General features: G+C 39.3%; 1 protein-coding gene across 4 annotated transcripts; it reads left to right on the forward strand.

Annotated features, from left to right (window-relative positions):
• Positions 1–6,298: 6,298 nt before the first annotated feature.
• Positions 6,299–20,030, forward strand: pwwp2a (PWWP domain containing 2A). Of its 4 annotated transcripts, XM_080201691.1 has the most exons (5): positions 6,299–6,503; positions 7,454–7,570; positions 10,742–11,706; positions 12,280–12,421; positions 19,917–20,030. In XM_080201691.1, the coding sequence occupies exons 1-4, from the start codon at positions 6,346–6,348 to the stop codon at positions 12,405–12,407; spliced, it is 1,368 nt and encodes a 455-aa protein (XP_080057817.1). In that variant the 5' UTR covers positions 6,299–6,345; the 3' UTR covers positions 12,408–12,421; positions 19,917–20,030. The 4 variants fall into 4 exon arrangements, with proteins under 4 accessions (XP_080057817.1, XP_080057814.1, XP_080057815.1 ...); XM_080201688.1 differs by having other exon boundaries at positions 10,742–12,421; XM_080201689.1 differs by lacking the exon at positions 7,454–7,570 and having other exon boundaries at positions 10,742–12,421.
• The last annotated feature ends 6,653 nt before the right edge of the window (positions 20,031–26,683 follow it).

Here is a 26,683-nt window from a genome sequence, read left to right on the forward strand (position 1 = left end):
TCCCTGGTTCTGTGAAGCAGCAGTGCTAACCAATGCGCTACCGTGCCGCCCTCAATTATTACAATTATGAGTTTGGTTGATTTGAATGTGTAGTTCAATTGAACCACACAAAGATTAATACATTGAACAAGCTGTTCAGTGTTCTTGAAGTCAAGAAGACCCAGCTTGGTTTTCTCAATGCATTTTCTAGAGTTTTACATTGACTTTGGAAGACTGTCTGACAGTAGAACTTTATAGCTCTGGGCAACCTGTGACAAGCGCATGATCATCATTGTACCTTAGAAATAATCAATGCAATTTGAGGATTATACCAGACACACAGGTATGAAGTTTAGACACAATTCCGTAATAAAAATGCATTCAATTCTTTTTGAATTTGAATTGATTTATTTTTGTCACATGTATTGGGATATAGTGAAAAGTTTTGTTTCTTGGGAGCTATACAGATGAAACGTACCATTCATTGAGTATATAGGTGAGAAGGAAGGGATTGGGTGCAGAATATAATGTTGCAGTTGCTGATAGGGTGAAGAGAAAGATCAGCTTAGGACCAATGGCAACAGGGAACGAGCTGTTCTTTTGTTAGTTGGTATGTGTTTCCAGACTCCTGTACCTTTTTCCCGATGGAAGAAGGCGGAAGAGAGTATGTCCAGGATGCATGGGGTCCTTGATTATGTTGGCTGCTTTCCCAAGGCATAAGAAGTGCAGATAGAGTCAACGGATGGTAGACTAGTTGGTGTGATGGACTGGGCTTTGTGCGCCACTCTTTGTAATTTTTTGCGGTCTTGGTCAGACCAATTCTTTTATATACTGTTTGCCAAATCCAACCCCAAATTGTGGAGTTCTGGCAAAATTAGCACTGCACTCACTAAGATGGCAATCCACGAAGAATTTCCTGATAATAATGTCATCCCATAATTTGAAAGGTTACAATCACAGAAAAACAAAGGTGCCAGATGAATTGAGTGAAATGACCAAAAGATTCAGTGTAGTCACCCAGTTGATTTTTTTTTATTCATCATGGGACGTGGCATCACTGGCGATGCCCATCCCTAGTTGTCCTTGAAATGAGTGGCTTGCTAGGCTAAGAAATGAAGTTTGAAACCCAAAGATAATAGCCAAGATTTTCTGGACCCACCATGGAGGGACCTGTTGTGGGGAGGCAGCGGGCCAGCCAAAGGTCCATCAACCTTTGGCAGCAGGACTGGAAAATCCTGGCACTGGGGAGAGCTGAAAAATCCCAACCAATGAATTTGATCTTCCCAATATTTTGCTGGACAAAATTTCTGTTTATCCCTGGATGTTTTTAATCAGCAAAGAAGTCTGACAGTGACAGGATTGTGAGGTGTTATTGAGATCGAGCTCTATGTTGTCAGTTTAAGGAAACGCTTAGATTACAGTGCGTCTTACTAGTGGCTGTAAAGGAGGAAAACGTGCTGGCATCAAAAGCTAAGTTAAGGTTCGTGTGCACATTTCCTGTAAGGGCAATAAGTCTCAGAAATTTCAGAAGACTAAGAAAATTTGGCATGTCAGCTACAACTCTCACCAACTTTGCTGTGGCTGTACAGGGCATTGGTGAGGCCGCAGCTGGAGTACTGTGTGCAGTTTTGGGCGCCGTACTTACGCAAGGATATTTTGGCCTTGGAGGGAGTGCAGAGGAGGTTTACTAGGCTGATGCCGGAGTTGAGGGGGTTGAGCTATGAGGAGAGGCTGAATAAACTAGGCTTGTACTCGTTAGAGTTTAGAAGAATGAGGGGAGATCTCATTGAGACGTATAAGATGATGAATGGGATGGATAGGATAGAGGTGGAGAGACTCTTCCCGCTCAGAAAGGACAGTAGGACTAGGGGGCACAGCCTCAAGATAAAGGGGGGGCGGTTTAGAACGGAGTTGAGGAAGAATTTCTTCACTCAAAGGGTGGTGAATCTCTGGAATTCTCTGCCCATTGAAGTGGTGGAGGCTGCCTCGCTAAATATTTTTAAGACGCTGGTTGATGGGTTTTTGATAAGAGAGGGGATTAAGGGTTATGGGGAAAGGGCGGGAAAGTGGAACTGAGCCACGACAGATCAGCCATGATTTTATTGAATGGCGGGGAAGGCTCGAAGGGCTAGATGGCCTACTCCTGCTCCTATTTCTTATGTTCTTATGTTTTACAGATACACCATAGAAATCATTCTTCCTGGTTGTATCACAGCTTGGTATGGCTCCTTCTCTGTTCAAGACCACAAATGTAGCCCAATCCATCATGCAAACTCTCCTCCTATCCTTTGACTCTGTATACAGTGCCCACTGCCTCGGCAAGCAGCCAGCATTATTAAGGACCCCCCACACACCCCGGACATTCACTCTTCCACCTTCTTCTGTCGGGAAAAAGATACAAGACACGCTGATGGGACTTTACGATGTCACTTGTCCTGAAACTGTAAAATCCCAACCTTTCCATGATCTGCCCCTCGCCTGCTCCAATTCCCATGGTGAGCGGGACAGTAAAATTCTGGCCACGGAGCGAAAAGCACGATGGGAACGAATGAGCTAGTTTAAATTTAAGGCTGAGGTTGCAAAGCCAGCAGAGCTTTCAGAGCTAAGGTAAATCAAAGGAATGTGTATATGTGGGCTGGAGGATGGTTGTGGGAGGGGACATGGGTAATGGTTAGATTGTAAACAAAGAAGGGGATTTAGAAGTGGCAGGATACCAGAAGAAGTCAATGGAGACTGATGTAAAAAAAACTCAAGTGCAGAATATGATTTGGATGCAGAGTTCTGAATGAACTGAGAGTATGTGTTGAGGACAGCTCAAACTAAGTAAGTGTGCAATTTCCAGAGCAAACCTCATTTTGTTTCTCAAAAACACACTTTTCCCTGTGAGTAACAAGCAATAACCAAAGGATAAAAGCAGGAGGAATTTATTCTCCAAGGATGGGTTAGGTATGCCAAGAGAGAATTTAAGAGACTGGAGGTGCTGGTTAATTAAATGTGAGGTGTCAAGAAACAAATGATTAGACTTCCAAGTTACATCACCCAATGAGTTGAATCCCAAACCTCAGATTAATTTGAGGTTATACTGTACTCTAATCAAAGTGTACCTGTTGTTTGTACAGAGTTCTGGACAATGTGATGTACAGACGCTATTCAGGGGCTGATGGTATAATTGAACTATAAAGAAGAGCTAGATGGGTAAGAGATGCATGAGTGGAGACTTTATTACGAAAATTCACAAAAGAACTCGCATTTGCAGAGTGCCTTTAATGTAGTAAAAAAAAGTTGCAAGAGACACAAAAAGAGGTAGGTGACCACTGGTCAAATTGGCAAGTTTTAAACAATGACTTAAAGGAAACAAGAGCAATGAGACAAAGAGAAGTATAGAGAGGGAATTGCAGAGTTCAGGGTTTAGACAGATGATGGCTGCCAGTAGTGGAACAATGGAAACCAGGGATCAATGGAGGTGGCATGGGGGCACAGTGGTTAGCACTGCTACCTCACAGCACCAGGGACTCAGGTTCGATTCCCAGCTTGGGTCATTGTCTGAACATAGTCTGCATGGGTTTCCTCTAGGTGCTCCAGTTTCCTCCCACTGTCCAAAAGACATTCTGGTTAGGGTGCAGTGACCTGAACAGATGCCAGAGTGTGGCGACTAGGGGAATTTCACAGTAGCTTCATTGCAGTGTTAATGTAAGCCTTACTTGTGACCAATAAATAAACTTTACTTTTTAAATTCTCCCTCAATGTATCCACAGACACTGGAATGTGCTGAAATGGGAATTTTCTCAGCAACTTCATTGTGATGTTAATGTAAGCCTACTTGTGATACTAATAACTAAAATTTAGAATTCACAACAAGCCAGAATTGGAGAGTGCAGAGAAGGAAAGGAACATGGCCATGAGGGAATAGGATACAAGAGGAAATAAACACAATACTATCAGGTTATCATAGTAAGCCTAGAAAATACAGTTTTAAACTCTGAAGTTTAGCACAGATGTGAGGAAGTATTTATTTAAAAAGAGGGTGACCAACAATAGGAATGCGTTCTCAGCCTAGACGCTGGACTCAATTAAGAATGCTACATGGGGATGAATTAGATCAAATGGGCTGGAACATGAACTATATCAAAAAAAAGTAATGAATATCATCTAGTAAACAAATAAGCTGTAATTTTAGCATCTGACAACTATTTAATAGTTGTGGGAAGAATGATTTTAGACATTTCTTTACCTGATACCTAATTACTTCACCAAATTTAATTACTATAATTTAACAGCTCTGACACACTGAAACACTTTCTATAATTTTATTGGGTCAATCTTATGCTGAGTGTTTATGCATATGCAAATATTAATGATAGGAAGAAACCCAGAACAATCTGCTAAAAGAGTGTATGTATTTGCATTCCTAAATATCTACAGGCACCAGAGTGAGGCCTTGTTTCCACATTAAATGCCAGTTTTAAAGCACAGTAAGTAGTCTCAAAACACCAGGTTAAAGTCCAAGAGGTTTATTTGGTAGGATAGGCTTTCAGAGCATTGCCCCGTCATCAGGTGAGTGAAGAGTTTGGTCCACAAACAGGGCATATGGTTTTGATCCATCAACCTCTGGATTCAGTACACTTCCGCTATGCCACTCTGTTCCAGCACAGAGTAAGAAGTCTCACAAGACCAGGTTAAAGTCCACCAGGTTTATTTGGTAGCAAATGCCACTAGCTTTCAAGGCTCTGCCCCTTCAGAATTCACCTGAACTCTGCCCAGGTGAGTGGGGAGTTCTGATCACAAACAGGGCATATATAGACACAAACTTAATGACAAGATAATGGTCGGAATGCAAGCCTTAACAGATAATCAAGTCTTTACAGGTGCAGACAATGTGAGTGGAGAGAGGGTTAAGCACAGGTTAAAGAGGTGTGAATTGTCTCCAGCCAGGACAGTTAGTGAGATTTTGCAAGCCCAGGCAAGTCATGGGGGTTACAGATAGTGTGACATGTACCCAAGATTTTGGTTGAGGCCATCCTCATGTATGCGGAACTTGGCTATCAGTTTCTGCTCAGCAATTCTCCATTGTCGTGTGTCATGAAGGCCGCCTTGGAGAACGCTTACCCGAAGATCTGAGGCTGAATGCCTTTGACTGCTGAAGTGTTCCCCGACAGGAAGGGAACACTGCCTGGTTGAGCGGTATCCATTCATTCGTTGGCAAGACCATGCAGACACTAGAACAATGTACCATACCTCGGGACATTCTTTCCTGTAGCATATCAGATAGACAATGTTGACCAAGTCGCAAAAGTATGTACCGTGTAACTGGTGGATGGTGTTCTCACGTGAGATAATGTCATCTGTGTTGATGATCCGGCACGTCTTGCTAAGGTTGCTGTGGCAGAGTTGTGTGGTATTGGACAAACTCCCCACCAACCCACTCCTCCCTGACTCTGAACTGGAAATATTGTACTCAGTAATCCATGCTCTCAGATTACTAATTGCTTCAGATATCTCCATCTTTTATTTAAACCATAACTGTTTCTCAATCAACCATTTAAAAGTGGTAGTAAGTTCCCACGTAAAGACACAGAACTGCATTGAAACAAGGGGCGTGTTGCAATGGAGAGAATAAGACAAGGATATTCAACAGTCCACCTGGACATTTTAGAGACTTTAGCGCTGTATCCTGCGAAACTCAGTTGCTCTCTATAAATGTACTTTTTTTTTATTCTGAAACTCAGGCAATGTACTAACTATTGCAGTTTAGTCAAGATCATTCGAACTTGAAACAGTTCACGTGGGAAAAGAGACCAAAGCTTTGTTCACACACGTGGGAGTAAGGCAAAGTTACTGCTTTCCAAAAGTACAGTTGTTGCTAATAGTAGTTGCTTGTTTTTCAGTAATACATTTAATAAATATAATTCTAAAAATATCACTTGATTCCAATAAATTGTACGTCTCATAAACCCTTATTTACGCCATGGAATTATGAAGTCTTAACGAGTTAGTATCGGCTGAGAGTTTCAGGACTGGGGTCAAAGACTGACAGTCTGCCCATCCATTCACAAATCTCCGTCCGCATTGGAGAGGCGATGGTGCCCATGGCAACACCAAGGCAATTCCATGACAGACAGTTCTCCTAACCAATCGCCGAGCGCCGGCTCCCGTTCCGTCACCGGATTGACAGCACGGTCAGCCAATCGGCACAGTCGCCGGACAATAGCGGCCCAAAACTCGGGCTGATTGACAGCTCGAAGAGACGAATAGAAAGGAGGCGTTTGTGATCACCGACCAATAGGAGCGCAGCCGAGAGGCGGGCGGAGCCGGGCCGGGGAGCGGGTGCAGAGGAGAAACGGCGCTCAGGAACGGGGAGGAAGCAAAATGGCGGCCGCGGGTGTTGGCGTCGCCGCCGCCGTGAAACTCCTGGCGGGCTCCGAAGTGAGGGTAACGGTGGACCACGTCGTCGACGATGCGTTGGTCGTGTCCCTGCGCTTCGAGGAGAAGCTCTTCTCAGGGGTTCTAATGGATATTTCTAGAAGGTACAAAGAGAACCCCCCCCTCCCCAAAATAAATAAATTAAAGGCATTTTTTTAAAAAAGAAAAGCTCCCTCCCACTCACTCCCCGAGAGGCGGGTGAGGCCTGAAGCTGCACCTGGAGGGTGGGTGTGGGGCCAGGTGAAGTTGGAGCTGAGAAGTGGCTGGCTGTGGGCCTAGGACAGCGAGAGGAGGAGGAGGAGGAGAGGCAATAGCGGTCCACCCTTCCTCCCCGCTCTGCTGCATCTGGAGCTCTTGTGGCAACGCAGCGGCCGCAGGACGTGAGGAGAGAGAGGGGGGTTAGCGAGCGGGGGGCACTGCCCAGCCCTGCCCAGCCCAGGCTGCAGCAACTCCCCAAACCCCGCCGGAATTCAACACACCCAAGCTCAACTTTTAATTTAATTTCCGAACTGCGGAGAAGGCACACCAATCTCCTCCTGCGGGTGACCACCTCCTTTCTTTACTTTGTTTGGGTTTACTTTTTGTTTAAATATAAGGCTCAGCAGCATTTCTTAAATACTACTTTTTTTAAAAAAGTCAAACGTAGCGAATGAAAGGTCACAACAGATGAGCCAACTTCTATCTTCAAATTTAAAGAATGAGTTGAATAGTTGAAGTAACAGTCGCATTAGCTTCTGCAATAATTACATCTCAATTTCCATTAGGTTGCTTGAGGATGAATTTGAGTAACTGATTTTTGTTTGGCAGGAAAAGTGATGCATAAAGATATTAGAGAAGATTTGTGTCCACATCAAAACAATGTGTATTCCACATCAATAATTAACCAGGCTAATAAAACAACTATTTGGGTGCACTTGGCAATGTATTTTTCGAATATAAATTGTACTCCTTTTGTAACAAACAAAACTTATTAGGAGGAATATATCTATCTGTAAAGACTCTGCTATTCATTTAGGTGAAGCTCATGTGTCTCAAGATTTTTTCTGGCCCCCAGATTTGCTTTTGAAGTCCACCTTCCTGCGTGCCCCCTTCTCTCAACCTGGTGGGAACCCAAGAAGCCCAACATAGTAATGTGTGCTGTGTTTGGATCAAGAATTGGGAAATTCTTCTGGTAGGTGGGGCAACTCAAGCCTCCCATACAATGTGAAACCAGTCTATTCCCAGATAACAGCATTTTTTCATATATTTCCAGATGCACTTTATTCATGAGGTATCTTGTTTGTAATGTTTTGGGGAATTTCAAACACAAAGGACGCAAATGCTCAGGAAGTAATTCTGTTTCAGTCCACTACTGTAAATATTTAGTATTCCTACATCAGTTATATAATTTAGTATGTAAAGGTCCCAACCCAGAACAGCCATCTATTTCTACCAATGTGACAGTTGTCCATTTTGCATAGCAGCCATCCAGGCCTCTGAATGAGGTTGAGTTATGTGAAATTAAACATCAGAAAACTAGATTGAGAATGCTTAAATTTAACTTGCGTAGACCTTGCAACCAACAGACAGAGCATACCTAGGCAACGTTGCAGAGATATCTGTAAAACGAAAGGACCATTTGTCCCTTCCGAGTATATTTTGGTTTCAGTAACAAAAAATGTTGATTTTAAAAAAACTATCTGCTCTAATTATTGAAACTACGTATTAAATCGATTTAGAATTTATTTTTGTCATGGCTTAAAAATTGATTTTACTGGCCATTTCACTCCCCATCATTGCCAGGGTTGATATTTTGGGAGTAGAGCTAGCAACAATTGAAAGCCAAGATGCAATTACTATAGTGCTACAGTAACCTACATATAAAACAAAAATGTAAATGGCCACAAGAATGTATTTGAATAATTCCTTCAGTCAAAATACTTTAGAGAACATCTATGATATACAAAGCTAATATGTTTATGTAGATGCGCTGTCTTTCTTAAATAATCAATGCCAGTCCATCCTGTAACGTTGAGGCTCCAATCCGATCAGCCATGATCTTATTGAATTGTGGAGCAGGCTCAGGGAGCCAAATGACCTCCTGCTTCTAATTTGTGTTCATAAAACACTAGTTGGTCTAACATCAATATATTAACCTCATAATGGTAACAACAAAAGTGAAAATCCACTGGGAAACTTTGGATATACCTTTTACTAAATAGGTGAATTTTTGCTCTACATGTTCAGGTGTTTGGATAACATTTGAACATATGCATAATACAATCTTTATTTCAGCTTTGTTATGTTAGGTGGTCATGGAGGCTTGATCTTCCTTATGTTGGGCAATGTTTCATACCCAGTTTATAGTATTGAGCTTTTCTTTCTTCTATATTAGAGATTCTGTTCTTCTGATAGAACCTGCCCATTTATAGTTGGTGTTTCACGAGCAATAGGATGAAAGACTTCCCTTTTGCTACTGTCACTGATGGCATTTATCATGCGGGAAAGGTGAAGGTTTGAAATACTCAACATCTGGAAGATTACCAAAAAGGTGGGATTCTGAAAAGTAATTTCTTCTGTCATTTCTAGTAGTAGATGGGAACTGAGATTCATTTGGCTCATATTTGATTCTAAATGAGGGAATGAATGCAAAATCTTAAGTAAAAATGTAGGGCAATTATTTACCAACATCATTGTTAGAAATCATTGAGCTAAGAATGTCAAAGTGGTAAATATATCTATTATGGAGTAATTTGGAAACAGAGGGAAAAACAATTACCAGTTCACTGAATCAATGTAGTTGCCAGTTCCAATAGATAACCTAGAATGGGGGAAATAAGTTTATGTAACTCATTCCATTCACTACACTGCAACTTTGTACAGCTTTTGTCACTGCTGAGATCTGAAAAATGAATTGCAAATACTGTTTAGTGATATTAGTCCAGAAAAATCATAGATGAGTTAAAAGACTATCCTCAAGTGGAAATGAATCATATGCTTGAATTTTTCTTCTGTCGGTCATCATCAGGAAGGATTCTTTTCATATTAATCACAATGCGTTATTGTGTTGCGTAAGTTTGAAACATTAATGCAATGACAGTTAATTATTCAGAGTACTTCTGGGGATGCCAGCACAAACATTCAAAGTTCTGCCTTCATTTGGGTTTGATCATTCTTCTCAGGAATTAGCTATCGGCATTGTAAAATACTACTAATGGCCTTGGGTTTGAACAATCTAACATGGTTTAAATTAACCCCAATTCTCTAACTGTGGACAGATGTATGCCTTTTTAATTAATGTTGCTGAAATGTAAAAATCAAAAGTAGATGATTATTAGTCTTCACCTGGGAGAGGATGTGTGATCATGCCGAAAAATGCCATTTTGGTGGGAGGTGGACTCTGTTGCCATTGCAAGTCTGCCACCGCAATGGACGTTTTCATGTTTATTAATTAAGAATGATTTTATGATGAAGGCAAGACGTGAGAGAGACTAGAATTCTATATGCATGACATCCAAAAGTGGGAATAAACAATTTAGTAGGTAGTTATTTTTGAACAATTTTCTAAGAATCGGCATGGAGGACAATTGGTTCCTTGATGTTCTGAATTAAATCTCCTGATTACAAGTTATTAATTTGCAACTAAAATTGAACAGGGGAATCCACATCTATAAGTCACTTAATGGGTGAGATGCTTTTTAAAGCACTGCGCTAACAATCTACCTGTTTATTGCTGCATCTCCATTTTGGACTTGAGCTAGGACTCTAAGCTTGTTTAATTGATTTTATAAACTAATACAAATGATAAACTTGACAGCTGCTGTTCTGCTTCAGTTACACCTGCTTGTTAAACAAGGAAGTCATTTACCAGGTAAGCACCCAGAAAGGCCATCAATTGCAACTCTCAACAAATGGAAATAAGTTGTACAAATCCCTTTTCTGGACAACATTGATAGACATCTTCTATGTTTGTTTGATACAGGACCTTGAATTGGAATGAACTTCTCACTTTGAGAGCCATATTATTGAGCTATATCTGTTTATTACAAGGAGGTTTGATCATGGATTTTTTTTGCAAGTTACATTGTAATCCATTTAATATGGCAGAAAAGGAGTGAGTCCAATTAAATTCTGCATCAAAGTTAGTCTTTCCTGCCTTTTCAAAAAAATGTAGCTCTGAACCCTTATTTCGAGTGTGGGTCCTTGTGACTACAGTTATCAGTTTAGATTTTTTTTAGCATTTTTGGTTGAGCTGAAAAACATCCCAATAATTCAGAAATAACAGTATCTTGCTTGCAGAAGTGTGCTTTTTTCGCAGTAACCTGATATTAGGACTGAACACATTTGTGCTATACCTTCTCAGGTTCGGGCCCTATGGAATTCCTGTGACTGTGCTTCCAAAAAGGGAATACAAGGATAAAGCTGACTTAATGCAACTTCAGTGTGAACCATTCCAGCAACAGATGCAGCCAAATTCAAAATCTACAGGTACTTGTGAAACAGCATCTTTGGTACCCCCTGTACAACCTAATGTGGGTGAAAGCCTGTGGACTGCAAAACCTGCACCGTTATTTTACGAAGGAGCACCTTACCCTCCTCCATTGTTTATCAGACATACGTATAACCAGTCTATACCTCAACCACCCCCAAGAAGGATTAAGCGACCTAAAAGGAAAATGTTCAGAGAAGAGTCTACTTCCATATTGAACTCTATTAAACTCAGACCAAGGCAAGTTCTGTGTGATCGATGCAAAAATAGTATTTCCGCAGATAAAAAGGAGTTGAGAAGGGGTGGCAGCACAAATGATGCTTCTCGAAATGAGGACAAGAAAAGAAAAAATGATAGTATGCCTACGATGTCAAAGAGACTGAAAACTGACCACAAAGTGGAAGCGAAAACTCAGTATGATGGTCAGAAACGAAATACTGTCATTAAAATTTCAAATCTATCTACAGGCAAGGGCAAAGTAGTCAAAATTTCTTCTCAAGTACACAATTCTAAAATGCAGTTGAATCCCAAGAAAGTGCTACAGAACAAGAACATAGATCACACGAAAGCCAGGGAAGTGTTGAAAATGGCCAAAGAGAAAGTTCAGAAGAAACAGCAGAGGGAAGTTACATCTTCTGGTAATACCATTCCAAAAGTTCATTTTACACGGCGCTTTCAAACCACCAACTCTGGCTCTCTCCCTCCACGGATTCGTTTAAAGCCACAGCGATACAGGAATGAAGAAAATGAATCTGCTTATAAGGCTAAACTTGAAAGACTACGCAGCTGCAAGACAGCCTCCAAAGCGCCGCCTCGCTGCACCTCTTCCCGCTCAGCAGGTGAGCAGCCTTCTGAAAAAGATAGTCCCACAAAAGGGTTGGAACAGTCCACTGATGAGAATAAAGACACCAGGGAAATAAAATGGCCTTGTGAGCAGGATGAAAAGCAATTGGGGAAAAGGGGCAGAGGAGGCAATATAACTGTTTATATGACCTACAGTCAAAATAAATCTGACTCTTCCGCCTTTTCAGTTTGTAGTAGTGATAGCGCAGATGATATAAAATCCTCCAACTCAGAATGTAGTTCTACTGAAACATTTGACTTTCCTCCAGGCAGCATGCATGTACCTTGCTCCTCCTCCTCAAAAGAAGAAAAGCTCACTAATTCCTTGAAAGTGAAAATCTTTACCAAAAATGTCTCTAAATGTGTGACTCCAGATGGCAAGACCATATGTATAGGGGACATTGTTTGGGCCAAGATTTACGGCTTCCCCTGGTGGCCTGCCCGCATACTTACTATAACTGTAAGCCGGAAAGATAATGGCTTTTTAGTAAGACAGGAGGCCAGAATTTCATGGTTTGGGTCCCCAACAACATCTTTCCTGGCTCTTTCACAAGTTTCCCCGTTTTTAGAAAACTTCCAGTCACGGTTTAACAAGAAGAGAAAGGGCCTTTACCGTAAGGCCATCACAGAGGCAGCCAAGGCTGCAAAGCAGCTGACACCTGAGGTGCGGGCCCTGCTGACACAGTTTGAAACATGAAAACATCAAAGAAGGTAGGCAAGTCAAGCGGTTGGGGTTCCACTAAACTGATGCCCAAATTTAAATATGTATGACTAATTGAAAAACTTCAAATTAGGCTCATTGGTTTAATGAGTGCAATTCAACAGAAGTTAGTTTTAGTATGAGGATGGCTTGCTATTATAAGTATTAAGGGAAAAAACTATTTATTTCAATTTTCATCAGTCCAGCATTAAGGGCAGGAATTCGGTAGACAATAAGCCAAACTTTAAGCCAAGTACAACCCAAATATCCTTAGGCCCAGTTGTATTGGAAACTTTTCATATATTGGGTATGTAGGAGTGTAGCCTTACCATAGAACTGTTCCTAAGTTTCTGCCCTGTTTTTGTACAGTTTGGTGTTTTAAGATGGAATTTTGACTTCTCAAGATCCAGCAAGGAGAAGTATACTTAAAAGTTGGTTCTAAAATTGTCAACATGTAGAAATGGCCATTGTATTAGCTTCTAATAATTTCTAAAAAGTTTATTTTAGATATTTTTTCTAGTGCTAATGATCAAAATAAACCACTTGATTAATGCTTTTGGGCACTTACTGTTGTCAAATCCTGTTATTTTGAATAATGGTCCTGTTATGCGAGCTTATTGATTCCTGGATAGTTATCTCAATAATATTGATTGTGTGGATGCTTCATGTGAATTTTTGTAATTATGCTTCTTTAAAAACAAATCATACAGCAGGTCTGTAAATCCTGTAAATGGTTCATGCTTGATGGCTTATACCAGAACTGAGCCATTGTCTAAATATGGATGGGTAGGCAAAAAAAAACTCCCAACTGTGGACCACCTATTTCTGACATGATTGGATAAACAGAATTTAAACTGTCAGCAGCATAAATTTAAAGGACTGGGTGATTGGTTGAGATAAGTAGGTATTTTATTCAGTATCCAAGCCAACATTTCTTAAGCATCATCAATGAAAACTGTTTGCCAATTGTGGGTGTTAAATAATGCCTCAAAGAGAGACACATTGCTGAAGCTTTACATCTTGCCTTCATCAGAACAAATGTAAGAATGCTAAATTTCAAATCATCACAACAATTTATATGACATGAGAGAAAGGTGCTGACTGGCAAAATGTTGCCGTGGAAAAAGCAGTAGGGAACAAAGAACAAATAAACTTACAGGACAGGATTTTGCCTTTTGGCAAAACTTGCACCGACCATGCTGCTCGTGTGAATTAAAACTCCCTATCCTTCCGGGGATTGCATCTGTCTATTCCCATCCTATTCACGTATTTGTCTAGATGCCCCTTAAAAGTCACTATCGTATCCACTACTTCCCCTGGCAGTGGGTTTCAGGCACCCACAATACTGTGTAAAAACAAAATCAATCTCCTTTAACCTTGCCTCTTGCATTTAAACCTACTTCTCCTAGTAATTGACTCTTCCACCTATTCACTGTCTCTGCTCCTCACAAATCAAGTTTCTCCAGCTTCTCATAGCTAATGCCCTTTGTACCAGGCAACATTCTGGTAAGCACACTCTCCAAAACCTCCACATCCTTCTGGTAGTATGGCAATCAAAATTAAACACTATATTCCAAGTGTGGCCTAACTAAGGTTCTATAAAACTGCAACATGACTTGTCAATTTTTAAACTGTGCCCTGGCCAATGAAGGCAAGCATATTGTTTGTCGTCTTGATTACCTTCTCCATCTGCGTGCCACTTTATGACCTATGAACCTGTACATCCTGTCAATACTCTGAAGGGTTCTGCCACTTACTATATATTTCCCATCTGTATTAGACCTTCCAAAATGCATTACCTCAGATTTGTCTGGATTAAACTTCATTGGCCATCTCTCCGCCCAAGTCTCCCAACAATCTGTAACCTCTGACAATTCTCATCGCTATTTGCAATTCCATCAACCTTAGCATTGTTCACAAACTTAATAATCAAATGAGTTACATTTTCCTTCAAATCATGTAACAACAAAGGTCCCAGCACTGATCCCTGAGGAATGCCACTTGTCACAGCCCTCCATTCAGAAACTCTTCCATTGCTATCCTGTCTTCTATTACCGAGCTAGTTCTGCATCCACCTTGCCAGCTCACCTCTGATCCCATGTGACTTCACCTTCTGCACCAGTCTGCCATGAGGGACCTTGGCAAAGGCCTTATCCTATTGGCTTTCAGAACTTCTGGGTATTGCAAAAAAGATGCAAAGCTTATTTTTGTCTGCAGAAAACATGTCTTGTATATGAATGTATGTCAATTCTAGCAAGCGTAAATGAACCATTTTGATCTTCACTGATTATCTTGTATTAGCGGTTAGTGTAGCTATTATTGCATTCAGGATTGTATAAAGTCCTGCCCACTCATAGAATCACATCTAACAGACATTTTGGGTTTTGCATGCGCAGTCCGAGTACAATCTGCACTCTCTATAATGAGCAACTGAAGGAACACGTCTGATTTGATAACTGATTCGGATGTGCATCCAGCATAGCTGGCATTTCGCCAGAAATAAAATGCATCTATACCATTGCTCAATTGTGGGGTAGGCAGCATGTCTTTTTGGATTGATAACAACATCCTCTTTATGGAAAATATAATGGAAAGCAACTTGCTTAACCTGTTCAAACTTTTGAAATATTTTAGCTTTCCAGGATAATTTGAGGTACACTGAACACTGGCAGTCTTTGGCCTATTTACATATTTGTGCAACACAATGAACAATTTCTGCATCAAGCTTGCAAGATGAGCAAATAGATCAGGTTCTTATATATAAGATTGCTGATAAGACCAACCTTGTAGTGCATGGACCTATGTGTATATTGAATGGTAAAATTAGGCATGCAGTAAATAGTGTGCAGACACATTGGCGTATTTCTCAACTAGCAGAATGAGCAAAGGGAACATATTAGACTGCTCCATTTCAAAATCCTGTGTACAAATAGCTACACTAAGTCAAGCTTATAACTCACTGCTTGCTACGTTCACATGCAAGGGCCAGTTCTCTGAAAACAAAAGGAACACATTCAAGCGTTGCACCTTTTTTGAATTACCTGAGAGCTTGGGGAACCTACAGTTGACTTGCCAATCAACCCATTTTTTCCATTGTATAAATTGTCATGATTGTTTGAAATTTGGCATAGTGTTGGAGCTGTACTGTGGCACAGTGCTTAACATTGCTGCCTTACAGCTCCAGGGACCCAAGTTTCATTCTGGTCTTGGGTGACTTAGTGTAGTTTGCACATTTCATATGAGCATGGCTTTCTTCTGGCTCTCCAATTTCCTCCCACAGTCCAAAGATCTACAGGTCAGATGGATTGGCCATGCTAAATTGTCCCTTAGTGTCCAAAGATGTGTAGGTTAGGAGAATTCACGGGATAAATGTGTGGGATTATGGGTATAAGGCAGGGGTGTGGGGGGGGCTGTCAGTCTTTCAGAAAGTCGGTACACACTGAGCCAAATGGCCACCTCCTGCACTTTAGGGAATCTTATGATCTAAACGCAAGATGAAAAGCTTCAACATCTCTTACAACTGAAACTTGAAGTTCTATACCACCACTCAACTGGTTGTGGAATCTTGCTGTGTGATATTGATTGTTGGGTGTGTCTTCATATCGAAGTGTCTGCACCTTGAAAGTAACTAATTGTTTGTAGAATGCATTGTGATGTTCTGAAGTCTTAAAAGACACTACATCAATAAAAAGGTATTTTTATTCTGTTCCAATATAACATTGGTGCAGGTGCAAATCCTCTGGAAATATAAGATGTGTGAAGTGCTCAAAGACTGAACTCCAAAATATTTGTCTGTTGCCATTGGTCACTTTAGACGTGACAGATGACAATGGAAATATACAGTCAATGCAGTTGTTACCTAAATCCGTTTCTTGTGAAAAGTTGGGAGCTTACATTTCTGCTACCACCTTTGTCTGCAGGTGCCTTGTACTTGTCTTAAGCTGCCAAATGAAACTCTTCAAGTTCAGGAACCCAATATACTTCCAAGTATTCAGGGTATGGGCAATGTTGGTACCATGTTAATTGCCTATTCCTAGCTGTCCTAAATGCAGAGTTGAAGAGCAGGTGTTGAATTGGAAATGTACGTTAATCAGATACGACAGGGGTGGTAGTTCTCGACACCTGAAAAGACACTAAGCAGCCGGGATTTTTTACAGCAATCTAGAGTAAAGCTTCCTCTATTGCAACATACCAGTCTCAACCTCATAATAATGCATTTACTGTGCCAGCATGATAAAAATTGCCAGTGCCAGCCTGAGGCTTCTGAGGGAAATTGTCAATTAAATACAACTTTATGCTCCAGACCCAAGCTTGCTAGTCGCTAGATTTACATTGTCCAAAATCTCAGGACACTTAGTCAGTAAACCATAATACTTCAATTTGAGATGGATTTGAACAATGGAACTGTACCATCTAGCTCCCTCACTATCTATTTCTATACATTGTATTTTATGTTGCCTCACAATACATCATACAAACCAAGCCTAAAAGTGTGTACAATGAATGAACCAGCCCTTGTAATGTAGAAAAACTGTTATTCTATGTTTCCTTTGCAAACTATTGATAATTAACTGATTAAAGTTGACAGATCTGATATGCCGTGAAACAACTACCTTTCTGAATATTTTTTCACTTCCTGAATATCAACATTACCTTGCAAGCAGTTTTGTCTTACTGTGCATTTTAAAAGGTTTTGAATTTTAAATTGAAGTTCATTTTTTTTGGGGAGCAATTTCTTTCAACTGCCCACTTCTTACTTCTAAGCTTTATTTTCTTTGGCTTAGATGGTGCCTGAGCTGATAGCCTGTTCCACATGCAGCCTGGAGAGTTCAGATTGCAGAACATATAAACCTAGGTCTAATAACATGGAAGTGAAGTATTATTTCATTTTGCAGTATTATAGGCTGCATTGCTAATAAAAACATGGCAAATTTTGAAATGCTACTTCTAAAATGGCCAGATTAAGAATGCTTGTGATTAAAAGGAAGGAATTTATTGCATGAAAGGGAAATCAGCCATGGGATTTAGGGTAGTTTTTAATGCCCCTCCATTTCTACAACTTTCATGTCTGAAAAAGAAAACGGCTGCAGCAAAAATAATCCTTAAAAATGCTTATTCAATTTAATAATTTATGAATGTTATGTGTTCGTAACATAGTGCCTCATCATAATTGTCCCAAAAAAAATCTATGTTTGCTTTGGTAAGACATGTATTGCTGTGGAGGGGAAGGCTGAGTTACTCCTACAAATGTTGGATAGGCGCACTTGCTGATTTGTTGATAATTGTCAATGCCCTACTATTTCAATAGCTTTGAATATATTACTACTCACATGTAGACCAATTCTAAATTCTGATACATTTGTATCATGGATGAGGAATGAATATTTGTATATTAGCACTGTTGTGCCTTCCAAATGAAAAAGATCTTAAGCCATCAAATCAGCAGTGTTCAAAAGCAATGCTTTGAAACATAGGGGCTTCCACATAATAGGCTGCACTGCTGTAATAATAAAATATTAAGGATTCTAAATTCGTAAATGGATAAAGATGAAGATTGAAATGAATGGGATGTTCAACCAGTAGTGGAGAAAGTAGGCCGACAGTGCACCCTAGCCATCAAGACTTTATGTACAGTTCCTCTACTCATTGCAAAAAATCTCTTAAGCTGCCTTAGACAGAATGCTCAACTCAGTAAACTGATGCTACCTACCTTGCATTGAACTTTGGACCTGCTTTTGTTAGTCTGAAGATGCAATGATGCATCTCTTGCAGCAAGAAGCTGGTATCTCTACCTACTAAGAAGGCAAGTATATCACAACAGGACTAGAAAGGGAAGTTATGGCATATAATACTGTCACTGGACTAGTAATCTAGAGATCCACAGTAATGCTCTAGGGATTTGGGTTCACATCTCACTGCAGATGGTGAAATTCAAATTCAATAAAAGTCTGGAATTGATCACCATGAAACCATTGTCATTTATTGTAAAAGATCTTCTGATTCACTAACATCCTTTGGGGAAAGAGATCTGGCATCCTTATCTGGTCTGGCCTATATGTGACTCAAGATCCACAGTACTACTTGATGCTTAGAAGCCCTTCTGGAATAGCCTAGCAAGCCACTCAGTTCAAAGACAAATAGGGATAGCAATAAATGGTGGCCCAGCCAGCAGTGCCCACATCCCATGAGTAAAGGTGATTTCTTATCTGTCAGCCATGCATTTAAGCAATGAGCTTTTAAGTTTGACCGGTATTATCAAATGGATAAATGTAGACATTGGAGTTGAGAGAGAATGTGATTAAATGGTAGGGACTATTATGATAAAATAGCACACCCCTGCATTCATTGACTGGGTTCAAAAATCACATGCATGCATTACCGGAACAATTCACTACCTTCACTTGAGAATTGGGGTTCAAAAAGGACAAAAAGCAAACAGTGTTTCTGGTGCTATATATCTGGCATATCATATTTGCAGTCTTGAAACTTTATATACAATCTGCTGTAATTTTATGAGAACACAAGAAGGTTCTGACTTGTGTGGGATGGTTATTGGCTCAACCAAAAATTGGATTGCTATTCTTGTAAAGCTAGTATTGTCTACACCAGGGAATAGATATACAGCTTTTTGCATTCCATTCTTTCTCTTACTTCCCCTCCCAATCTGCAGTTGACAATATTTTTATTGACAGCAGCTAATGACATACTTTTACAATGCTTACCAAGCAGGGCACATAGTATTCATCTCTAGAGCTAGAAAACCAACTAATACTAAGGACGGTTGTACTTAATGTTTAATAGTTTTCTGTCCAATACAGTCTAGTTAAGGGAAAAAAATCAGATTTGCATTCTTGGAGCTGCAACCTCTCAATTGGTTAGCAATAACTGTACTTCCAATCTAAGTGATTTTCAAATTCAGCTTCAGGCAATTTTATGACCTAATCAATTTAACTGTTTCTCGGTATACAATTTCTTATAAGTGTTGTCAAAATTTCAGTTAAGGTTTCCTTCCACTTCACTTCCTTAACGTTGAATAATTTTGAAAGAGACAGATGGTCAACCATTAATTATTTTGTCCTTTCACATCAGAAGTGCAATTCTAAGCTTTTATTGGAAGATTTGCAGCGTCCTTTATTAGAAATCATAGAATTGTCAGCTTATCCCTTGATTCGAGGATAACTGTTTTGCAATTAAAGGCCATATCTCCAAGGAAAATTAAGCAAGGGTTAATGTTTATACTATTAGCTACAAAAATACTATTCCCATTATCTCAAACTGTCTCTTTTCACTTGTGTGCACACTTTACCAAGAGGGACTTCAATTTCAAATAATGATCAAAAGCAAAAAAAATTGAACATAAACCAAAATAAGTGGTATGTACTTGAATGCAATATCCCAAATGGATGTGTGGCAATAATATAACTTTTTAATATGCGACATGTATAATCCTGTTTTGTGACTAAGTGTATTTTTTGACTCTAATTTATTTTCCCTTTTACTTTTTAGCCCGACGACACTAAGGCTCTGGCTGCTATTTCCTAAGATGTCCACTACACTGCCATTTGTTGGGCTGCAACAAGCAGGCATCCAATATGCCATCTTGTTTTAGGGTTGGGGGGAGGGGGGTGGTGAGTGCTGGAGAAAGAGAAAAATTAAAAACCTGACTGGCTATTAGTAATTAAAATAAACCTGACACTTGTACTTACTGTACATTGCTTTCTCACGTGGAAGATGGAAGATATTTTTTAAAACAGATTTTGCAATTCTTAATGCATGTTGAGATTTTTGACATATATATATATTCAGTATATAATGACCCACTTGAAATGGCGAATTATTTCTTAGAAATTCTTTTCATGTGATGTGCCCTGTTTAAAATGTGGTCACTGGATGAGTCCACAGTTAATGAATTGAGACATTTCTTACAAGTACTGTAGTCCTTTTTTATTTTTTTATATAAATCCTGAGAGTTGGATTTTAATTATAAATTCAGTTTTAGAAATTGAACCATTTGTGTCAGGGATTTTTTTTTACATGTAGTACTGTATTTTGCTCTCCACTGGTTTTTGCTTAGTTGCTTAATATTTAAGCTATGGTCCACATTTTAGTTTTGTCTTCGTATCAAAAGGAGCCCAATGTCAATTATTTTGTGGACTTGAATACATTTAATTATGTGATTCAGCTTTAAGGTTTGCATAAAATTGAATGTTTTAAGAATGTGGTGTAAAACAATTATTCAAAAGAGATTAAAATTTAGATTGTATTATGATTGAGTGATGGTGGTCTTTAAATCACTTCATGCCATACTTCACCATAAATGGATGTCTAAGATTAATGCGTCACTAAGTGCACCACAAGAAACATTTCAAAGAATTCATCTGCAGCTAGTGTCCAGATACTGCTGTGATCAACTAAGTATTACTAGCCTTCACTTTGACCACAGCGTGATGCCTAGGGGAACCAAAGTTTAAACTGAGGGGCTCAAATCTGGGCACAACATCAGAATGTTTCTGATGGTTTGGCCCCCTGTTCCACCGTTAAATAAGATCATTGCTGATCTGATTGTCACCTCAACTCCATATTCTGCTGACCTGCCCCTCGCTTATCAAAAATCTATCTCAGCCTTAAAATATTCAATGATTCTGCTTCTGCTGCCTTTTGAGGAAGTGTTCCAAGCCTCAGAAGGAAAAAGTCTTAAACGAGTGACCTTATACGAGTCACTTTAAGCAGTGATCTCTTTATGCTTGATTCTCTCCCACAAGAGAAAACATCTTTTCCACATCCACTCTGTCAAAGCCCCTCAGGATCTTGCATGTTTTAATCAAGTCACCTTTTACTCCCCTAAATTCCAGCAGATACAAGCCTAGCCCACTCAACCTGCCCATTTCATGCATCAGAGTAGTAAATCTCTGCACTGCTTCCAAAGTATTTACATCCTTCCATAAATAAGGAGACCAATACTGTGCACAGTACTCCAGACTAGTCTCACCAATGGCCTATATAGCTGAAGTATAATGTCACTTCTTTTGTACTCAATTTCCCTTGGAACAATAATATTCTATTAGCTTTCCTAATTATTTACTGTACCTGTATACTAGCCTTTTGTGATTCATGCACTAGGACACCTAGATCCTTCAGCACGTCAGAGCTCCATAATCTTTCATCATTTAGATGGACAATTTCACATTTTCCTGCAATATTGCTCCCAGATCTTTGCCCACAACCAATTAACATACCTCTGTAGCCTCTAACTAGCTTTCCTCCCTATTTTTGTCATTAGCAAATTTAGCAACCATACCTTTTGTAGTTCATCTAAGTCATATAAGACATTTTGCCTGTTACTGTTCAGCCACTATATATTCAAATTTTACTAATTATAATTCTCATGTTCATTTACACGTGGTACAGTAACTATGAACCACTGTCCCTCAGAATACCAGTATTGTTACTATCCTCGACTTGACTGCAGGTGTAGGCTATTTTAGTGCCCAGAGTCCACTCTGCGCTTCAATTAAATAATTGCTATACTGTGATTTAACTTTATAGATCACTTGTATTCGGAGCCATCTTTTAGCTCCTTGCCCACATTGTCAAGGCGTCTCTCTTATGCTCGTCACTAACCTTGGCCAATCTGTTTGCCGGGTCATTTATGGGGAGGATAGCAGATGCTGCATATGCTGAGTGATGTGCACAATTTTTTAACCTAAAGAAATGGCTACCACATTCAGAGAATCTTGCATATGCCATAATGTTACAATGTTCTCAACTACTTCATTTAAAATGCTGGTCTTGGGGATATACCATTCTTTCACATTATTACTTCAACTACTGTTATTTTCCCAAATTAATTTTGGTGGGTCCTTGTCCAAGATTCAATATCAGTTTCTTGGGGAAAGTAATTTTCTAGTATGTCAATTTCCATATTTTCATTGTTAATATCACCAGTGTCAGTTTAAGGAGCAAACTCTCTTGTTCTCTTTATAATTATAAAAATATATGATTGATCTTGATATTCCTTGCATGTTGGGGCGGGGGAGGGAATAGGTGGAGATCGGAATAGATTTGAGATACTGGAGTGCGGGGAGGACAACTAAAAATGAAGGGAATGTTTAAAACAATTGAAAACACTTACCTGTCATTGAGCTAAAAGCAGACGTCAAGCGCCGTGTCTTCTGCGTATGACATCAAAGATGTAGTTTCATTGGAACTGTACGTAGCCACGAGGCTTCACTACTCACGTCACAAATGGACTTACACTGCAACCAGGAGAGCAAAACCCCACTGCTGTCTATAAAAAAGTAAGAACGTAATTTTAACAACTAGCAACATAAGCCTCTGCTTTGCCACTGACCACAAGATCTAGGTTATTGTATGCTACAATTATTTAATATTTCTTTGACTGCTGTATCATAAATGGCCATGATGTGGATATGCTGGCGTTGGACTGGGGTAAACACAGCAAAAAGTCTGACAACACCAGGTTTAAGTTGGATTTAATCGGTTGGACTTAAACCTGGTGTTGTCAGACTTTTTACTGTACCTTAAATGGTACAGAACAAGAAAACAAGTTGATGGTATGATGAATGGCCACATGAATTCTATTGATCAATTATGTCACTTGTTCACACTGGATTCTGGTTGGCATAGAAATACCAAGAACAAATAATATGTTGATAAAGGATGTTTTCAAGAATATTATTCTTTAGTAAAGATTTGAAATAAATTACAGGTGAATGGCTGTTTTGAACTCAAATATTAGTGTGCAGCTAATTAAGGCAGGGCAGTTAAGCAGAAATTGTGACACAAACATACTAAATGAATCAGGGAATGTATATTAAAAAAAGAAATCAAGATATCAAACAAAAAGATCCACCAGAAAAATAAAATGCAATTTTGTACTTAACGTAAAAAGAAATGCCTTGAACTGTGTAAATTAATTAACAAATAGAGGATCACCATGAAAGACCCCAGCTGAAATTAAGCCTAGGAGTCAAGCTTGAAGTATATAGAAATTTTAGGAAATTGCACAGGGAAGAATTTTGCTGATTTCTTTGAAAAGTAATTTTTTTGTGACAACTAACAAACTGGGTTAGGCCTATGAACTACTCCTACAAATATAGAATGAAGCATCAATATATGTGTGCTGTTCACGTAAACAGACATTCTGCCTGGAAATCAGTAAGTACCTCAAAAGGTTCCAGAGAGCCTAAAAGTTCAAATGACTTGAGACATACTGACATGCAAAGTCAGATGTGGCTGCATTTTAAGAACATTGTTTAATGCTTCATAAAGAGCAGGTGTATAGCCAGGATCCTTGCTCTATTAATATTAAAATTGTGCTGCCCCACTCCCATTTCCGTTAATTGCACTGACTTCTAGTTTACAACTGACATAATCCATTCACCACTTTGAAACATTCAGTCCTCCCTCGTCAATGCACTGCAGCAGCAGTATCCACCATCTACATGATGCACTGAAGCAACTTACCAGAGATCCTTTGACAGTAGCTTCCAAACCCATATCTTCTACCACCTGGAATAAAGGCAGCAGATTTATGGGAATACCACCTGCAACTTTCCCTCTAAGTCATCATCCTGACTTGGAACTATATTGCCGTTCTGAGTCAAAATCCTGGAATTCCCTCACTAACAGCAACATAGGTGTATCTACACCTGTGATTCAAGATACTGGCTCCTTACTAACTGCTCAAGGGGAATTAGGGATGGACAATAATTGCTGTTCTTGCTAATGACATGTACATTTCATGAATGAATAAAAAAACCCCAATGATGTCAATGCAATATGCTCCTCAATAAGTGACAAAACCGTAAAATGACTTCACAAAACTGATGTATTCCTCTAAAACAAAATTAAAAATATGGAACAAAGGTGAATGCGATAAAGTGGGTGCACATACCTGGTTGCATCCTTTGTAGTTTTTCTGTTAGTTCCTCTTTGTTCTTGGTTTCTGTTCTGCTTGCTTTGTGGGAAATCTTCTCGAATGTTTTTTTCACATAAGTAGCTTGAGTAAAGGGTATTTCAAACAATCCCGATTTTTAAAAAAATTGCTCTTAATAAAAACTGAGCTCTGCAACTTCAAGTGGGTCTTCTGTGATATCAATACTTGCTATCTTATTATAGTTCATTATGATTCAGAGGTTGGCACAGTCAGCCGGTCTTTCATTTACTGACATGACAAGTCAATATTTATCAATAGCAAGAAATAGTTCAAATGCATGATGGAGTGCCAGCATAAGGGTGAATAAATATCACTGAAGCAATGCATGTTAATTAGAATAACTCCCTGAAAATTTTAAGATTAATAAATGTAAAGAACAAATTCAAAATGTCAACTTTTCAGAATTACTCCAGTATTTCTGATTCTTATGTGTAGAATACGTAATTGGTTTTCCCAAAGAATTCAGGACATACTTCTACAAAATTCAGGTTATTTTTGGAAAGAAAATACGTTTTTCTTTTGAAATGGTCAATAAAGTCTTAATAATAATTGTTCAGGTAATTTTGCTTGATTGAACCCCTTCACCCCACAACACAAAACAGCAACCTTATAGTCCTAAGTTGTTTTAATTGATGTAAATTTCTATTTTTGGAAAACTTTGAATTTTACTGCACAGGTGGCTTGTGTCACTGTCTGTGTGGCGTCTGCACATTCTCCCCATGTCTGTGTGGGTTTCCTCTGGATCGTAAGTAAAAAACAGAGTACTGGTTGTGTTGGTTAGATGCATTGGCTATGCTAAATTCTCCCTCAGTGTACCCGAACAAGTGCCAGAGTGTGGCAACTAGGGAATTTTCACAGTAACTCCATTTCCGTATAAATGAAAGCCTAATTGTGACACAAATAAACTTTAAAACTTTACCTGTGGAATCATATTTGTATTAGGTGTCAATGCCTTCAGGAAAGGAGCATTAAAAGTAACTGGAAGCACTCATATCCAAAGTAGTTTCTTTATCGTTCAAAACTTGAAATAACCCTGCTGGAATTGATGCTAAGTTCATAAGATTTAGCCAAATTACCCTTGATGCACTTGACCTTAATGCAATAATCTCACCATACAATCAGCCAACTGTGTATGGAGTATCCATATATGCACTAGCACAACATAAATCTTGTAGACAATGCATAGTTAGGTGAACATAAAACATACACAGGAATAGACACAATGACATTACAGTGGTGAGAATGCTTGACCTTTTTGAATATGTTCTGATTCACAGTTAAATTTGAAAGAAGGTCCACATAGAAACAAGGGCAACTTAGAGGTTGATAATGAATCTAATATCTTCAGGTGCAAGCGTATTGACACAGATTTTGAGATTGAAATTCTGGAACTTGTTGCAGTAGTCAACAGTTGTGTGAAATTGTTACATGATCTTGGATTTATACTAAAATCAGCTTGAGACATGCATTACATTAAAGCATCATTTTAGCAGAAATATATCTCTGATGAAGTTTAGAAAAATTACAAAAATTTCCGATGTGGTTAGAACTGTGGTGATTTTTTAATATAAGATTCTTTCTAGGCATTGTTGCCTAGGCCTGCACTTACTGACCTTTCCTAATTGTCCTTGAGAAGGTGGTGATGAGCCACTTTCCTGAACTGCTGCAGTCCATGGAGTGTACATGCAACACAATGCTATTGGGAAGGGAATTACAAGATTTTGACTCAAGGACAGTAAGGGAAGAGCAATCCAAGTCAGGACAGGATGTGGCTTGGAGTGGAACCTACAGGTGGTGGTGTTTCCACGGATCTGCCAACCTTGTCTTTCTAGATGGCAAAAGATTGTGGTTTTGGAAAGTGTTGTTGAAAACACCTTAGTGAGTTGCTGCAGTGCATTTTGTATATGGCACACACTGTTATCATTTTGTGCAATATTGGATGGAGTGAAGGTTTAAGATGGTGGATAGGCTTTGTCCTGATGGTGTCAAGCTTAATAAATTGGCAAGCAAAATACTGCTGAGGCTGGAAACTGAAATAAAAACAGGGAATGCTAAAAAAAACTCTGGTACCATCTGTAGGATCCCTACAGATGCTGCCAGCTCTGCTGTGCGTTTTCTAGCATTCTCTGTTCTTGTTAGTAGATTGGCCAAAATTGCAGATAGTTCCTCTGTCAACATAAAGAAGTCATGATGTGGAGATGCTGGCATTGGACTGGGGTAAACACAGTAAGAAGTATCCAAACACCAAGTTAAAGTCCAACAGGTTTATTTGGTAGCAAAAGTCACTAGCTTTCAGAGCACTGCACTTTCATCA

The sequence above is a fragment of the Carcharhinus amblyrhynchos genome, chromosome 13 (genome assembly GCF_965287045.1).
Source record: "Carcharhinus amblyrhynchos chromosome 13, sCarAmb.v2.hapA, whole genome shotgun sequence".
Taxonomy (NCBI): Eukaryota; Metazoa; Chordata; class Chondrichthyes; order Carcharhiniformes; family Carcharhinidae; genus Carcharhinus; species Carcharhinus amblyrhynchos.

Bases quoted from the DNA above. Each gene is read 5' to 3' on its own strand.
- pwwp2a (XM_080201688.1), top strand. From the start codon at position 6,346: ATGGCGGCCGCGGGTGTTGGCGTCGCCGCCGCCGTGAAACTCCTGGCG. The intron at 6,504-7,453 runs GTACAAAGAGAA...TCTGGCCCCCAG, and splicing joins CTAATGGATATTTCTAGAAG to ATTTGCTTTTGAAGTCCACC. The intron at 7,571-10,741 runs GTAGGTGGGGCA...ATACCTTCTCAG, and splicing joins AGAATTGGGAAATTCTTCTG to GTTCGGGCCCTATGGAATTC.